This window comes from Epinephelus fuscoguttatus, linkage group LG14 (assembly GCF_011397635.1).
Source record: "Epinephelus fuscoguttatus linkage group LG14, E.fuscoguttatus.final_Chr_v1".
NCBI classification, from domain to species: Eukaryota; Metazoa; Chordata; class Actinopteri; order Perciformes; family Serranidae; genus Epinephelus; species Epinephelus fuscoguttatus.
The window spans coordinates 42,876,090-42,895,133 of record NC_064765.1 but is presented as its reverse complement, the minus strand read 5'-3'; the positions used below and the strand labels follow the sequence as shown (position 1 = coordinate 42,895,133).

At 39.2% G+C, this 19,044-nt stretch overlaps 1 protein-coding gene and 1 pseudogene across 2 annotated transcripts; both read left to right on the top strand.

Annotated features, from left to right (window-relative positions):
• The window catches only part of LOC125900931 (apolipoprotein B-100-like), a 134,196-nt pseudogene extending 129,426 nt beyond the window's left edge, over window positions 1-4,770 (top strand).
• Window positions 4,771-4,825: 55 nt separating this feature from the next.
• apoba (apolipoprotein Ba) lies at window positions 4,826-16,148 on the top strand. 2 transcript variants are annotated; one of them, XM_049596214.1, is made up of 4 exons: window positions 4,826-12,449; window positions 12,585-12,696; window positions 13,985-14,171; window positions 14,308-16,148. In XM_049596214.1, the coding sequence occupies exons 1-4, from the start codon at window positions 4,889-4,891 to the stop codon at window positions 15,490-15,492; spliced, it is 9,045 nt and encodes a 3,014-aa protein (XP_049452171.1). In that variant the 5' UTR covers window positions 4,826-4,888; the 3' UTR covers window positions 15,493-16,148. The 2 variants fall into 2 exon arrangements, with proteins under 2 accessions (XP_049452171.1, XP_049452172.1); XM_049596215.1 differs by lacking the exon at window positions 4,826-12,449 and having other exon boundaries at window positions 12,619-12,696; window positions 14,065-14,171.
• The last annotated feature ends 2,896 nt before the right edge of the window (window positions 16,149-19,044 follow it).

Genomic DNA, 19,044 nt, shown 5'->3' with positions numbered 1-19,044 from the left:
TTGCTGTATTGGAAACAGTAAGGCACCAGTATGGAACACTTCCAGTTCACTCCTGTTAACTCTCGTTTTTACAGCCAAACAGGGCACTAAAATATGTGTATGAATATGTTTATGACAAAGCATGAATCTTGGCATGAATTCTATTATTTTTACAAACTGACATCATGATGCAGTTATTTTGGCATCCTATTGTATTGTATTGCAATTAAATCACAACAAAACCTGTTAATTTTGAATTCATACCACTGTAGTACACCAGATTAAATCATCCAATGTGATTTACTGGATATAGTGAATATTTATTGATTTGACACACCAATTATGGAACTGCCACTCTGCAGCTGGGACAGAACGCCTGTAGTTGGTGTCCAACCAGGAAATCCTGGCACGGATCTTAGCTAGCAGGTCATCTGGGTACCGGATAGCCTCCGGTAGTGCTGGAAGCACGAGTCATCCAGACAGAGTTCCTGGAGAAGGCGGTAAAATTCACCAAGCTGTGTGCGCTTCCACAGGATGTTATGGAGCCACACGATAGCATTTGTTTTTCCTGTGTGTTTGGGACTACCACAATAGGTACAAAGCAGCTAACTCTGTGATGTCAGACATGGTTAATGACAGAAAGAAATGGTGGAAAGAAACTTTCTTGATATTTATGGGGATAAGCCCTTCCTCCTTCTAGACGCTTCTCACGCAGTGGACTGGAAAAAAGACACAAATGACCCCACGTTCAAACTTGCTTGATCCTACAGTCAAACTTGCATAACACATTGTGAAAATCTGCACTGCTCTCGGTGTAAGCACACATTTATAGTCAAGATGGCAATGAGGATAACCAAAATGGTAAATTATTAATCTCATTTAACGCCTAACTTTAGTGGAACTGAAAATATCAGATATGGAATTTATCTGCAGATCCTCTGATTCTAAATGAGACAAAACTTTTCTATGGATGCCAGTTTTTTGCCACAGTGAAGGCTAAAATGTGTCCTGCAATAAATGGTCAGGCTTGTTATTTTTAGCCTGGTTGATTTCTGAAAAACATGCAGCCCTTACTGGCCAGCTAACAGGAGTGTGGAGCCAGTACTCAATGGTTTAAAACAGTCAATATTTTTTTTCAGCAACTGTGAATCTCCACAACTAAATGAGATCATTCAGCATACAGTCATAAATGTGCATATAAATATTACACTGATTGGTCCAGTTTGCGAGATTAGCTGGGGACAGACAGATACACACATTAACACATGCATACACTGATCTTGCAAACTGGACCCATCACTGAGTGAAAATGTATTTTTACAAGCTCACTTTAAAAAAAACAAACAAAAAAACAAGCTCGTGTGTTTTTGTGACTTCAAATTTAGATCACGTGTGTGAATATTTTAGTGAAAATTTAAACATACAAGTTCAGATCTTTGTTCAAGGGTCCTTACATCATATTTTGCAAATTCTCACATCAAGTCTACAAGCTCTTGCATTTTGCAACATATTTACCTTCATAGCTTCTCTTCATCTTAGTTTATATGTAAAATAAAGGGATAATTTTACTAAATGTCCTACTGTGAATTGTGTACAGCTATTAAGTTGCATTCTTCTCCTTGCAGACTGACTTGTCCTTCATGCCTTCAGTTGGGCTAGAGATTATCACCAAAATGGGTGTGCACATTCCAGACTATGTGGAGGCCTGGATTGAGATAGACACTAATTTGTATCATGAGAGTTCCCTTAATGCTAAGGTCACCATGAGTAGAAACCAGATGCGACTGTCCATCCGTGCCCCTGAATCAAACACTCAGCTGTTCAGCATTAGGTCAGTGACAGCATTAAAACACCATTAGTGGTTGCTAGCATCATGTTGTTCTTGCTCACCACTTCTCTTTCATTTTGAAATCCAGCAACAAGCTGCTGTCAGTGTCCTCTGGTCAAACACCAATAGTGCCATCCCTGGTGGAGGACCAGACTAACTCAGGTGACTGTCGTCACCTTTTCAGTGGTCTGAAATTGTGCACAATTGTGCAATACTCCAATGCTACTTCCATGGACCAGGCCCAATATTACTCCCTGACTGGAGAAAGCAGGTAAGTTAAGAAAGCATTTTTTTTTTAATTTTTTTAGTTCTAGTTTAAGAAATTACTATTTGGGTAGGTAATCAGTTACTGTAATTAATCAATATTTCAATTTCCCTAATGCAGTACTCTATGATTATAACGAACTGAATAGTAAACAGACCTAAAGAGAGAGCTAAGATAATAGAACGTGCGTTGTTTTCTCAGGTTTGCAGTTGAAATCCAGCCAACAGGGGAAGTTTCAGAGTATACTGTCACCATCGCTGATGAAACGGTCAGAGAGGGTAAAAAAGATCGTCATAAGGTAGACTCTCTGAAGCTTACCCTGAAGGCAGAAGGTATTGCTATAAGATAATGTGTCTGTGTCTGTGTGTTTGTGCACATGTAAGGGGCCAGCCCACTATCTCTAACAATTGCATCTATACTGGACAATACCACACCTCCTGATTGACATCCAGTGCTAATGTTGAGTGCCAAACCAGGACATAGTGTGTCTTTTTCATGGCAAGGTGGACAATAAGGTTGCCAAGTTTTGCCAAGTAATTGGCATTTGTCACTGAACATAATCCTGGGTTTTGTGTAACTATCCCGGGTTGTTATGGACATGTACTGCAACTGTACGGTCCAGAATATATAGATGTGCGTCACAAGATTCAGCCCTTATTAATCACTACATTCTTGTACATGTAATAAGGGTATAATAAGTGATCTTATGGTATTGATATAGCCTGCCCTAATAGATCTCGAAGCACCAGTTGCCACTTGTTGCCCAGCAGATGAACACTGACAAATGAATTTAATTCCTGCTGATCCTAGGGTATCATTCATCCGAGGCCACTGCATCTCTGAAATACAACCGCAACCAGAACACTCTCACCACTGACGTTGTAATTCCCAACTACAATGTGGAAGCAGGCATCAAGCTGGCTATAACTGACAGTGATGCCAAAGAAAAGAAGATGAGAGGTATCACCATTAATGTCACCAACAGAAACATCCCGCAACTGACTTTTGTTGGACGCACAAGGTACATGTACAAGTCTTTATTTTATTATTCCTAATGATAGATAATGCCAAAGTTTCAACTGTGCTGTGTGCCTTCTTTAGACTGTTTTGTTTTAGCAGGGAATGTATGATGAGAACATCCCCTGACATGCAAATAATTCTGAAACTGAGTTGCAGTTCTAAATGCCCTAGTTTTAAATGTAGACTTGACATGATGAAGGAAGCCATGCTGCAACTCCTACTGGTCATTCCGTCTCTGAAAACCGATGCCTCCATCACTGCAACCCTGAAGAGGGATGAGGATGTGCTCATGGACTTGGAGACACTCATCAACCTCCCTGAGACATCCTTCCAACAGAAAGCTTTCCTCAAATACAGTAACTGTCAGCCCTCACTCACAGCTTTAGCACAGATGACAGATGAACAAAATTCATGAATTTGTATATTTGCGGATGCATTTGGATTTTCTCTCAACAGGTGATGACAAGTTTGTGGTGGAACTGAAATCTGATCTGAATTCAGAGATTCGAAAAGTAATCCCAAATATGGAGGATCATCATAAGCAGCTTCCTAACCTCATTGATCATATCCTGGACCAGAAAGTGGCAAAGACTGATATGAAACTGCGTCACATAGTCACCAAAGGACTTGAGGTATTTAAAGGAGTACTCAGATTTAGTATTAGACTCTTATGACAGTGCTGGACTCGCTGGACAGATAGAAAGAAAAATTGATACAGCAGAACTAGTCTTTTTTATTACATGCATTTTCTTTAGTGCTTTCAAGCTGTACTGTGTTTGTTCTGGGTGAAATGTTATCTTCGTGTCATCCTGAAGGCAGGTGATATATGGTTAGACAAACTGATACCACGCATACCCTATCTTGCTAACCTACGAAGTAAGAGGAGCATCTCAGATCTCACCCTGCCTGCCCTGCCTGAAAAACTGTATCTGCAGTTGTAAGTGTTTAATTAATAAAGTTTAAGAATATTACTTGCTTTAAGGCATTATTGGGCATAAAACCTAACTCAGCAGTTCAGTTATACTAGTTGTTCTGTCCTGGAATTACCTATCTATGTACAGTTCATCAATACATTTTAAAATGTAAAGTTCAAAATCGGCAAATTTATATGTATGTTGCATTTTCTTTTACCTCAACAGTGACACCTTTTTCCAGTATCAGTTCAACAAGTATAAGATGGCCTTCTCACTTCCTCTTCCACATGGAGGCAAACAGTCAGAAGACCTGAACATCCCAACCACTCTGTCTATTCCCCTTATAGGTTTACCAAACATAGGCCTATATATTCCTGCTAAAAATTATCCACTACCATCATTCACAATACCGCCTTCTTTGGATTTTACTCTTCCTCTTCTCGGTCTGGCTGAGGCATCCACCAAGATAAACAGCAACTTCTATAGCTGGGAAGGCTCCATCTCTGGGGGCAACAACACTGTCAGTGTCCCAAGCTACATTGTACAGTATAAATCTTTGGCACAATCACCTTTCAACCTACTGTCCTACAAGCTTGAAGGTAACAACTTTTTAAAATACTAATTCTTAATAGTAAATCAAAAATGGTGTGGGCTTTTGTTACATTGGCTAAGACAACAAGGCATGATGGATATTCAAAGAATTCTTGATGAGATGAGAGTCTGGAGCACAGAGTTATAGTAGGAGCTTTTAATAAGGTGCAGCAACTAACATTTTTTTGGCATTAAGCATGTATTTATCAGAACTTATTCTACATCTTTGCCTGTGCTGTAACAGATACCAATAATATTATCTTTTCTGTCTATCTGTATTAAGGAATCGGAATGATGTCAGGAAGAGACAACGACAATCTCAAGTATCTTCTGAATAGTTCCTTCAGCCATAGCCTCGTTGACACAAGTATCAGTGTCTTAGAAACATTAAGGGTAACGAATAAATTAAATGCAAGAGCTAACTATAAGATTGAAGCCTCTAGTCCAGTAGGCCTACAAGCCTTTCTCTACTATTCTGCTCAGTCAACCTCAACTCTAGATTCAGATGAAGTCTCGGGAGATGGCACTGTGGACGGATCACTTAAAATTGGTTCATTCTACACCAACACCTCCTACACCCACAACTACAATGTGCATCCACTAGATAGAGAAGGAAGAGGAGAGTCCACCCTACATTTTGACTCACCATTCATCAAAGTTCACAACATGATCTATGGAACCTACACAAACTCTGTGTTGAACATTGTTTCCAAAACCAATACCCAGGATGATGCCCTCAAGCATTTAGCAGAGCTCAAATATAAAGATGCACAACTGACTCTGAAGCTTAATGCTATTGCCACTGCCATGGGCAATTCACTTAGTAACAAGGTTGAGCTTGGTGTGTCCAGTCACATGGCCATCCTCAGAATTGAGTCACAGGCAGATGATGACATACATAGGGCATACTCACTTATAACAGGATCCCTGGATTCAGATGGGCTTAAGGTAAACTCTGACGGTTCCCTCACCTTTGACACAGGTCGTGGATTACACAAAGCTTCTGTTATGGCTGACAGACATGGTCTGACCACAAGTGGAACTAACAGCTTTCAGTGCAGCCCTATCACAGTAGAGAATATCTTCCATGGCGCTATAGACAACAATGGAGCCTCCCTGTCCTCCAGGACAAAAGCAATGGCTGAGGAGAGCAGAGGAGAGCTGAACATTGAGGGTAAAATCACAGCTGCAGAAGCTTCTTTGAATGGTGTTCTCAAGGCCAATGCATATGATACAGCCACAAGAAACAACATGGATATTGTTCTAAACCGAAGGGCTCTGACCTTTACTAGCTATAGCATTGGAACATTGAAGCAGATGAATACAGAAAATAGCCACACGCTGACGCTCACTCTGTGGACCCTAGCCCTTCAGTCCAAGACTAACAACGTTATCTGTGAAGATATTTACTATAAGCAAGACACCAAGGTTAATATGAAACCATTTGTAATGTCATTTGATATGACAAATTATCTCAAGTTTTATGATGTCACTTTGAACACTGAAGGCCACATGAAGCTTGAGCCAGTTAAGGTTGACCTTAGTGGAAGTATGAAGGGATCTTATGGAGAAGAACACAACATTAAACATATCTATGAACTCAAGTATGATGATATGGCTGGCACAATGAAATACAGAACGTTTGGAAATGTAATGGATGCCCAGTTAAGTCACAGCTGTGAACTTGAGTTTGCTGGACTTTCCTCCAAGTCAAACTGTGAGACACGGATAAATTCTGAAGCTCTATCTTTTGAAAGTACTATTCGCACCATGGCACTGCCTTTTAGCCTCACGGTCGATGTGCTTGTCAACAGTGATGGTGAAATTAATATATATGGGAGGCACACTGGACAGCTGTACAGCAAGTTGTTAATTAAAACGGAGCCCCTAGCTGTTGCATATTCGCATGACAGTCGGGTATCAGTTACACATATGCTTCCAAATGGGAATTTTTCCACCAATTTAGACAACAAATTTGATGGCCTCCTGACTCCAAGTGACCAATCTCTGACCTGGAAAGTGAAATCTAAACTAAACAATCATGCTTACAACCAGGACATTGGTACTTACAATAATCCTGAGAAGATTGGACTTGAGTTGTCAGGAATAATGTTAACCGACATTTTCAGCAAAATGAGCGAAGATAAGATTTCAGATATACAAGAATTTAGTATGGCTGGTTTTCTCATTTATGACAAGAACAGTGACTGTCATATCATTTACATCCCATTCATTGAGAGCTTTCCTGTTGCTTTTGAGCAGCTGAAGAATACATTTGTGCAAGCCTTAGAATCACTTCAACAGTTCATCAACAGTTTAGACTTTAATCAGCTAATCACAGACTTTAGAGCCAAGTTGGATCAGCTACCAATGCAAGTGGGTGACTTCATGCGAGTCACAGACATAGAGAACAAAGTGAATCAAGCAAAAGCAAAACTGGATTATTTGATCAATGAATTTGCTGTAACAATGGATGACTTTGAGGTCGCAATGAACAACTTGAGAAAGAACATGGAAAATATTGTCATGAACATTGCCACCAAAATTAGTGAACTCATCCTTACAGTCAAAGACTATGTTAAGACCAGACACTTTGCTGACAAGATAACAAATATACTTTCACAACTTGGAAATAAGCTTTGGGAATTAAATGAAAAGTATCAGATCAAGCAGTCACTTGTCAAAGCACTTGATGCCATCGAGGATATTATCGGACAGATTGACTTACAGAAGCTCACAGAGGGCAATGCCACATGGCTGCAAGAACTTGATTCTAAATATGGAATCTTGGGGAAAATCAAAGACAAACTGTCCAAAATGAAACATGCCACTGAGAACGTAGACATCCACATGTTTTTCCAAAATATAAAGGATTACCTTCTCTCAAGTGATTTGATCATGTATGTTGAGCAGCTATCATATAAAACCCCCTCTACGGAGATAGCAAAAGTGATGGAATCTATAAATGATGTTATTGTCAGCTGGATTGATGAATATGAAATTCCCAACAAAATCAATACAATGTATTCTTACATTAGGGATCTAATTGTAAAATATGGTCTTGATGATAAATTCAAAGAATTAATGGATCAGGTAGTGATTCTCATTGAGGAATTCAAGATTGAAGAGACTGTGCAGTCAATGGTAGATGCTCTGAAATTTCTTGACTTTGAATTTGTGTATGATAAAATTATACAACTTCTACACAGCCTGAAAGGACAGCTAAGAGCAACTGAGTTTATGAAAAGCATTAATGACCTCAATAAACAAATTTCCTCAATGCTTAAGTCAATGAAGGAATTTGACTACAGTGCGTTCATTGATGAGACCAACAAGAAGTTTGCTGAAGTGGCAAACTATATCAATGAGCAGATTAAAATGTATGAGATTGTGCAAAAAATTGAGGCAGTTAGGAAATTTTTCAGAGAGATCCAAAGTACCATCTTTGCATATTTGGATGAACTCAAAAACACAAAGGTTGTTGACGCTCTAAAGAAGCTGAAAAATGTGATTGACAATACATTTTATAATGACATCAAGATGAAAATGCAGGACATCCTTGAGGACATGCGTCAAAGAATCCTTGACATGGATATCAGAAATGAAATGTACATTTACCTCAAAAGAGCAAGTGAATCCTACAGCAATGTGACTGCCTACATTTCTACACAGTTTAACCAACTGATTGAGAAGATCAGAGAAGTGGCCAGCCAATACGAGTTCATTACACAGATGCAACAAACTATAGATGGAGTTCTGGATGCACTTAAAAGAGCTGAGATTGCAGTTCCCACTTTTACTGTACCTTTCACTAACCTTGTCATTCCAGCATTTACAATCAACCTGAACAAACTGCAGGAAATAAGAATCCCAGCTCAAATTTCAGTCCCTGAGGTCACCGTCCTCAACTCCTACAAAAGTCCTGCTTTCACCATAGACTTTGATGAAATCAAAGCAGATATAGTTGCAATCATAGATGACATCAGAGAATTTGAGATTCAAATGCCTGACCCTGAGGTATTCTTTGGTGATCTTAAAGTTGTCTATTTTCCTAAAGTACCAGATCTCACCTTCACAGAAATAAGTCTCTCAGAAATCAAATTTCCAGTCCTCAGCATTACCAAATTAAATCAGAAGGGTTTTGAAATCACAATGCTTCCAATTCCAGAGATAAAATTACCTGATGTTCCCAGTGACATTTGTATCCCAGCTTTCGGTAAACTCCATGGAGAATTTAGAGTGAACTCCCCACAGTACACTCTTGCAACTATAGGAAAGATTGACAACTCAACATCTACACCAAAAAACCCACAGTTTACTGCCACTATTACTTCTTGTGCCAAATCAGCCATCAAGCCCCTCGAATACACCTTTGAAGCCACTGCTCAGTTGGAAACTCCCAGAATGAAGAAGTTGCTCTTCACAGAAACAATGAAAGCTACGCATGTGGCCTTCTCCATTGATCACGAAGGATCCCTAACACTCACCGGCTCATCTACTGAGGCTGCTGTTAAGACTACTACCAAGGCCACAACCCAAATGTACACAGCAGACTTGGTCAACAAAATGACACTTACATTAAAGAATGGAATCTCTGCAACCATAGACACAACCTACAACCACAACTTGGACATCCTATCAATTGAAACTTCTAGTCAGGCATCAATAAAACAGAATGTAGCAGCCATCATGGAATTAGGCAGAATTACTATGACCGGTGAAACTTCTGGTAATGGAAAGTGGTCCATTCAAGACTACTCTGATGAAGGTACACACAATAGCAATGTAAAATTAAACATTGATGTTAGCACTGCCACGTTAACTTTTGTAGGACAAACAGACTGTAAGACTATGAAAACAAAGCAAATATTGACTGCTGAATCAGTGACCTTAAACCACATCACAGTTGAAGCAAGATGTGAAACCGAAGTTCCATTTGTCAAGAAGAGTGTTATGGTTTTAAATGGAGAGACTGATATTGGGAACTTGAAAGTTGCAGTGACAGCCTCTCATAATGCTGAATTCACTGAAAGTCTGACTGGATTCATTGCAAACTCGCTGGAATTCATGACCCATCCATTTGAGACTGTACTTGATGTTAAGAATAAAGTAAACTTAAAGATGTTCTTTCCCCTGAAACTTACCGGTAAGGTGGATCTCCAGCATGATTATGGTGTTACACTAAATTCTGAGAAGCAGCATGCTTGTTGGTTTGCTTTGGCAAGATTCAACCAGTACAAGTATAACCACAATTTCACTGCAGAAAACAATGAAATGGACTTCCTCCTCCATTCATCAGCTTCTGGAGAGGCTAATTTGGACTTTTTGACTGTTCCTCTATCTATCCCAGAGATAGTTGTGCCTTATCTTAAAATTAAAACCCCTGAGATCAGAGACCTCTCACTTTGGAAAAATGCTGGATTCGAAACCTTGCTTACCACTCCTCAACAGTCATTTGATATGAACCTGAAGCTTCATTACTACAAGAACCCTGATACACATTGCTTTGAATTACACCTTGAACCAATTTACAGTGCAATAAATGACAATGCCAACATCATCAATGCTCAATTTGAACAAAGTAGAGACATAGTAGTTGCACTTCTAAAAGATTCTTACAACCAAGCAAAGTCACAGTACATCAAACACAAAATAGACACTTCTAATCTGCCCCCTAGGATCTTTGCTGTCCCTGGATACAAAATACCAATATTCAATGTTAAAGTTTCTGCTTTCAGGGCTGAGATGCCAGCCTTTAGCTACTTTTTTCCCAAGGAGTTTAGTACACCAAGCTTTAAGATTCCAGCACTGGGTTTCTCTGTGCCATCCTATACCCTTGTGCTACCGTCTCTGGAATTACCCATAATCTATGTTCCAGAAATGTTGAGTGAAATAAAGCTGCCCACTTTCACACTTCCAGCCATTCAAAACAACATTTTGATCCCAGCCATGGGAAACATCACTTGTGATTTCTCCTTCAAATCTACTGTGATTTCCTTAAGTACTAATGCTGGCCTTTACAATGTGACTGACATTGTTGCTCAGTTAAGTGCTTCCTCAACATCTATCTTTGAAATTTTGAATGGAAAAATTGATGGTACCACCAGTTTGACAAAGAAGAGAGGAATAAAACTGTCCGCCTCTGTTTCCCTGGAGCATAACAATGTGGAGGCAAACCATGAATGTGCTGTCAGTCTCACCGAAATGAGCGTGGAAGTCTCTGTGGCCAACAATGCAAAAATCAATCTACCCTCTCTCAATCTAGAATTGAATCAGGAATTCACAGGAAATACCAAGACCAAGCCAAATGCTGCTTTCAAGAAAAAAATAAAATACATGTTTATCATTCCTCTGATTGAGTCTGGAGGCAAAGGAAACCTTGATATGAACTGGGCACTGGAAGTACTTTCTTCCTGTGTGTCACTGGAGACCTCTTTCCAAGGAAAGTCAGACATATTGATAATGGACAGTTTTAACCTTGCTGGAGATGTAGAAAATGAGGCCAGTTTCTGCCTTAATGCCAATAGACTGCGTTCAACTGTCAGGACTGCCTTAAACTCAAACATTGACAAACAGGAGATAAAAAAACAAAACTCAAACAATAACATCCTCCAGTTTAATGTGAATAAGAACTTAGCTCTTGAGGTCTCCTTGCGGCGGATGTTTGCAACAGTTGATTACACCAGCAATAACAATGTAAATTTTGCATCTTTCAACACAAATGGAAAGCACATTGTTAAAGGAGAACTAGACTTTGTTCCTTTAACAACCTTTAAGACTACATTAAACATTGATGTAAGTCAGCCAAGTAGTTTGGGTCATGCTGGACTCATTCAGAGCATCAACCTTGCCATCAACTCAGAGAAGCAATCTTTCACCTGGAGTAGTGTTGAACAGCTGGCATCTCTCATGCATGCTTGTGATTTACTCCTGTCCAATGATGACTCTGAAGCACGCATGGACTTGACTGGATCAGTGGAAGGCCACCTAGCTTTCGTGAAGTTAGTTAAGCTTCCTGTATATCAGAAGACCCTCTGGGATGTTCTGAAGTGTGGTCAAGTCACAAATATAGACAATTTACAATTCCTTAACATATCTTCCAGCATTGTTTACACAAAGACAGTGGGTGGCCAGAAGTATACAATGCCATTTAAACTGTTTGAAAACAGCATAACTTTTAGCATACCTGAGATTAGCATTACAGTGCCTTCTTGGGTAAAAGACATTCCTCACTCTATAAGGAACATAGACCTGCGATTTGAAAACCCAGATGTCCCTAATTATCTTACCTTTCCCCCTTCAATCTCAGTTCCAGCATTTGATGTGCCATTTACCAACTTGCACCTGGAACCTTTTACAATTGATCCTCAGAACCTTAACATCCCTAATGTGATCACCACTGCAGCCTTTGAAATCATGCTGCCTGGCTTGCCAATAATGTCAGTACCCAGTTACAATATTGACACAACGTATCTGGAGGGGAGAGTATCATTCCTTTCATTTAAGATGCCACAATATGAAATCACAGTCTCATCTTTAACACTACCAAAATCCTTTATCATTGGAAAGCACACTATTGGCCTAAATGAAATCACAAACCATATTTTAAATTTTGAACTACCAACCATCATCATCCCAGAGCAAAAGATTGAAATCCCTGAATTTGCCTTACATCTGCCTTCAAGTGTATGTATTCCAGCTTTTGGAACCCTCAGTGTAACAATGAAGGTTTCCTCTCCTATTTATAATGTGTCAACTTCTGCCAACCTGGAGAAAAACGACTCTAGTTTTTTAACTTCACTACATTCCATCTGTACTTCTACCATGATATTCTTGGAATATGACCTCTTTGGTAAGACAGGCACACACTCTATTTGATAAGACATTTATCTGTTAATTACTAAATCTAACACATTATTATATATGCAATATTTTATTATTTATTATTTTATCATTTATTATCTTTTTATTATGTGTATCCCCTCAGCCAGTTCAACCCTTGAATTTGATAATGGACTAATCAATGTAAATGGGAAGTGCAATTTGATTCACAGTGATGTAAATGTCAACTGGCAACATGTTTCAGCACAAAACCTGAGGTAAGAGTATACGGCATATTCTGTGCTTCTTCTTTTTAATTAGATTTGAAATTATTTGCTTAAATAAATTTCTATGAAAACCCAGTGAAAGAAAAAAACAACATGTAGTTAGTCATTCTACGAAATAATGCTTATGGCTTGTCAAAATTTTGACTTCTTATCTCATAATCTTATCTCATGACTTTTTATGTTTTGTTTCACCCAGTGTGTCAAAATTTTGACTTACCATAAGCATAAGCATTTTAGAACAACATTACCAACTTTTAATTTTTTTTGTTGTCTTACTGGTGGAAATGGGCTTTCATACATCTAAATTTCAAAACAGACATACTCAGTGGCACCCCAAGAAATCTTTCTTAGGGGTGGCCAGCTGGAGCCACTGAAAACCAAAAGGCATAACTGAAATTTACCATTTTGTAAATGCTGTTGAAGTACATAGGCTAGAGATAGAAAACTTTTAAGATGACAGTTAAGAAATACTGATTTACTTTACATTTAATGGGGCTACGGGTGGAAATTAGCAAAGCTGCTATAACCTGGCTCAAGACATCTTTTTTTGTTTCTACAAGATTAATGTTTATTTGTGCATTGTCCCTGTTTTAAATAAATAAATTTCCAATTTCCAAATTCCAGTAATATTACTAATTATCTGATGTTAAAGTTTTGAGTTCCGCAGTAATTGTGTTTAAATTTGTTAGCTATTCATGCTAGGGGATTCATTGTTCTTCAGATAGGCTGGTTGTCCTTTTCCTTTAAACAACAAACGTGCAGCTTGAATTTGAAGAAGTAAATCAATTGTGAGGAACAAAACATGTATTGGAAACAAGCTTTCTCAAGTTCAGGGGAGGCTCGTGGGTACCCATAAAACATGCCATGCTAGTTGTTCCCTCGCCAAAATTTAACCTAAATTTGTAGCATTATTAAAAGCCACCTTTCTGGCATATTAAGGCATACGTAGGTACCAACCATGTCAGTAGAGTTTGTCTAGTTTCACGAAATACCACTACTTTGCACTTGGATTGATAGGATAGCTATTACCACATTACCACTCCGACCTGCTGGACTTGAGAAGGGTCAGTCCTGATTTGCATGTAGCCCTGCAATACCAAATTGGATTGCAGTCGGATTTGAAGTCAAGAAAAAGATGATTGTATATGTGTATTAAATTGTATCTTTCTTTTATTTCTTTTTTTCCTTCCCAAAGGTTCCCTTTTGCATATCTGAATGGTTCTCAAAAGTTCTCGCACTAGGAAATATCTCTACTAACAGCTGTTTCTCTCTTTTAAAGGGAGTCTCATCATAGTATCAATGTTGACATTATCAGTCAAACATTTGCTGATGTGAGCTTTCACTTTGCTTACCACAAAGACGGCATCACGGTATCTATGTCTTGTCCATCATCTGGTTTCCTCGGAATGCAGTTTCAGCAGAGGTCTCCATCACAGTTGTATGGAAAACTGTTTGGTCGCTACCTGGTAAGACATTCTTTAAGCTGCATATTGTTGTCAACAGCAAAGCATTTTTATATCTACAAATGTATTGGTACTATACATAGTGCAACAGGACCATGTTTTAATAATGATCTTTCTCAATTTCTTCCCTCAACTTCAGTCTACTCCTGAAAGGGATACTGATGTTTTCACTGCCAAAGTCACACTGAGAAACTCTACGAAGTTGATTTTACAGACATCATGGAATTGGGACTTTCTTCATGATGTGATTGAGGGTACCAAGGACAGGATTCCTGTTATGACTAATACTGTGCTCAAGTTCATTAACAAGTATCACACCATTCACTTTGGCTTTGATCTCAACCGTGGTGGCATGAAACTGAAAAACACAGTTTCCAACGTCATAGAGAGAGCCTATCATGAAGTGCCTTTGTCTTTTAACACACTGCAGAATTCAGTCAAACACGTCAGTGATCAAGTAAAAGACATGTACAGGACAGCATCTGATGGCTTGATGTCCATGAGTGTGCAGGATGTTATAGACAGGTTGGCTCACGAGGCAAGACAAGTCTTGAAACACATTGGAGACAAGATTTATGTCTTGTTTGATGCGGTCACGCAGTTTTTGAGTGACACAAAGTTTACATTGCCTGGATCTGAAGAAAAACTCTCTGGCCTAGAGATGTTCCAGCGAGCATGTCAGTCTGTATCAAAAGCCACTGACAGGGCAGTTCAAAGGTTTGCCAGCCTTGCAGAGAAAACTTCTAGATACATTAGGGGAATGACGTTCACTGTACCTGGAACTGATGTTGTTGTCAATGGAAACAAGATCATGGATAAACTGATGTCTTCTGTCAGATCTGCATTTGATCAGCTAAGACATTCAGTGAGCAGGGGGTTCAGTTGGCTTCACAAAACATTTAATGGCCTCCTCCAGGTGATTACTGAAAATGCAGAGAATTTCATCACATACCTTCAAAATGAAAATGTTGAAATCGCCTCTCAAGTTGATGCTATCTCTGCAAAGGTTCTGCAGTCCTCAAACCAACATACTAATGAGGCCAAGAGATATGTGGCTGATTATAAAGACCTCACCAAACTGAGGATTCAAGAGGCTTATAATGCTTTAAGTATGGTGCAGGTAAATAATGATGCCAAGGAGTTTATCAGTATTTTTCAGTCCGATCTCTACAGAGGGCTTAATGAAACTGTAGATCTATTGAGAAGGACATCCCTGTGCACAGCACCATACATTAGAGTGAGCAGTGAAAGGTTGGACTTTGAAATTCCTTTACCCTTTCTTTGGAAGTCTTTTAGCGAATGGCCAATGCAATCCAGTCCGTGAGTCATGGCTTTCTTGTTGGTTGATAATGGCTGACTAAATTTATGTCTGTGTGAAAAAATAACTTTTGGTTGATATCAAAAACTGTGTTTAAGGTTGTTTTAACTCATGTAAAGTATATACAAGTTATACTTACATGAGATTTTGTTAAATCTGACGATTTAAGCAATTTTGGCCTGCCAATGTTTTGCATGCATTGAAGAAGTGTTCAATTAAACAATACTGATTACAGATGCCATTCTGTGCCAACATTTTCAACAAATCAATGGGCATGAAACCTTTGGATGTCAATGACAGAATCAGGACCCAGTGGCAGAGCGACAAGGGGTGGTGGGGGTGTTCTGGGGCTACAACACCTAATGTTTTCTCAAAAGCCCTGTATTTTTTGTGATATTAAAATACCTTTACCTTTGAGTCATTTCCCCCTTCGACTGAACCTCAGTAGAAGTTATTATTTTGTTTAATTCTGCCAAAACAGTATTAAAAACTGACTTGTGCTGCATGGTTTAAAGGTCTGTCAAGGCTACAATAAATAGGCCTATCAAAACTTAGCCATTGTGTTTTGTTGTCCACCCCTACTTACATTTCATCAGAGTGACCATGGTTACAATCATAGATAAAATTTGTCAGTTGTCTTGTGCCATACTGTGCCACAGCAACAGTAAAATGATATGGTTATGTGTGCCTTAATAAAAGGATTGAAGCAGATATTCAAGGTAACACAAAGGTTACTTTTCATGGCAAGTAATTATCTTTGTATGCAGTAATTGGTCAAATAATTGAATTACTTTAAACTAGTAACTGTAACTAATTACTAATTTGCGATAACTAGCACAAAACTGCAACACTGTAATATGTGGTAACAAGCGTAGCACCTGTGGAAACATGTTACCACAAATACTGCACATTTTCAAAGTTTCACCATAACATTTTCAACAAGTGCTGTAATGTGAGTACTAACAAACACAGGTTAAGCAGTATTTATAAATGATAAATTACATTAATACATACAGAATCTGTATGAAGGCAATACATACACTACAAAGGTGGTAGGCTTACAAAAATCTGTTTTTGACAGAATAGTGACAGAAAGTTAATAAGTAGGCAGCATGGTGGTGCAGTGGTTAGCATTGTCACCTCACAGCAAGAGGGTTCCTGGTTTGAACCCAGGGTGGGGGAGCCCCTCTGTGTAGAGTTTGCATGTTCTCCCTGTGTCAGCATGGGTTTTCTCTGGGTAATTTGGTTTCTCCCACAGCCCAAAGACATGCATGTTAGGTTAATTGGTGACTCTAAATTGGCTGTAGGTGTGAATCTGAGTGTGAATGGTTCTGTCTCTATGTGTCAGCCCTGTGATAGTCTGGCAACCTGTCCTGGGTGTGCCCTGCCTCTTGCCCAAAAATATATATATTGTACACATTTCAGGACAACAGACCCACAGAAAGCCAGGTGTGCCATACAACAATCAAATAGCCTAATGATACAATTAAAAATTAACAGTAATCAACATGGTGGAATGAATGAGGAGATAGTAAAAATTATATATAGAGAGAGGCAATGATAAGTTTGATTTAAAAAGAGTTTTAAATCAAATTCTTAAACCAGGTGGAGACATGGTATTGAGTGAGTGGATGCAAAAACATCGATATTCTGCTGATCGACTTGGAAATCATCCTACAGCGTGCACAAAATTTCATAAAAAATTGGCCTTGGAGGAGCTAAATTGGGGAAAAAAAGTGTTGCTTTAATAATTTAAAAAAGATATTTCTGTTGGACACAGCATCTTTCAAAGAATCTATGGACACAAGAGATTTCAGTCTATGGCACACGGTTCAACAACACAATGGAACATCTCCACAACGTGCTTGGACCACTGATAATGAGTGTGGTTCATTTAATTTGTGCCCTGGCCAGTTCACATGTTAATCTCATTCTAAATTATTTGGCATTAAGCAAATTAAACAAGCATTATCTTTTGTTTATACTTCACATTTTTCTGACATTTAGCAGGCATCCAGAGCAATCAAATCACTAAATTCAAATGGTATTAATATCACATTCTTAATCTGGCACCTAGATTCACCATCGTAGCTTTAAAGAAACAATTCTGGTTTTGACACACACTTTCTCATGAGACATAGTGCATGTTCACAGCCAGTGTGACTCTTAACATTGGCAAAAGAAGCTATCTGGCAAACTCTGCCATTTGATATCCTAACCAGAGTGTTATTCTTCTTACTGTAAGTGCTCTTCTGTAGTCAATGCTCAGAAATATTTGTGAGTTAACTACTGCTTTGTAGTAAAACATAGCTTGATCTCTGACAGGGTATCAGAGCCCCAGACTGTGATCACATGGTCGCATTTTGCAATTATTTTTGGAGTTAGTGCAAGTATATCTTACAACTACTCGCTCGTGTGCGACCCGCAAATTTGCAGTCATTTTTTTTTTTTTCATGTTGTCAAATGAGGGAGTGAGTCTGCCAGTGTAGGAGGAAAGTCCGGGAGTGAATGATTAGTTAACCGTGAGGATTACATCATCTACACTCATAAGTAGGCTCGTTCTAGATTAACTGCGCCTCGCCTGGAGAGTGGACAAGAGCAGGTGGCTGCAGCAGAAGGCAGTGACAACAAGCTCCAGTCAAGTCAGAGGCTAAATCGTAATTTCCACCCTCTGGACTTGCAGACTAAGCCCTCACGTCACACTACGTACAACTTCAGCTGTATTTCAATCAATCAATTTTATTTATAAAGCCCAATATCACAAATCACAATTTGCCTCACAGGGCTTTACAGCATACGACATCCCTCTGTCCTTATGACCCTTGCAGCGGATAAGGAAAAACTCCCCAAAAAAAACCCTTTAACGGGGAAAAAAAACAGTAGAAACCTCAGGAAGAGCAACTGAGGAGGGATCCTTCTTCCAGGACGGACAGATGTACAATAGATGTCGTACAGAACAGATCAGCATAACAAATTAACAGTAATCCACATGACACAATGAGGAGACACAGAGAGAGAGAGAGAGAGAGAGAGAGATGCAGGTAATGACAGTAGCTTACAACAACATTGTTGAAAGTAATAATATTATAGTTATAGTTTTGGCTACTGTGGTACAATATGTTGAAAGTATATATTAATATCTGGCAGTATACATGTGTGACAATAGTCATATGTGTATAATAACAGTAGAAGTATGACTAATGACTAATGATGACAGCAGCAGCAGGAGGCATCTGGCAGGACCACGGCAGCAGCACAGCCACACACGTCACGCTGTCCAGGCACCGTTGCGATATGAGTTAATCTGAGAGTCAGTGGAGCACAAAGGCTCCGGAGAAGAAGCCGAGTTAGTGGCATCCAGAATGGCTGAGTTAGCAAGATGCAGTAATAGAATACGAGAGAAAGAGAGAGGGAGAGAGAGAAGGAGAGAAGGTGCCCGGTGTATTATAGGGGGGTCCTCCGGCAGACTAGGCCTAAGTCAGCCTAACTAGGGGCTGGTACAGGGCAAGCCTGAGCCAGCCCTAACTATAAGCTTTATCAAAGAGGAAAGTCTTAAGT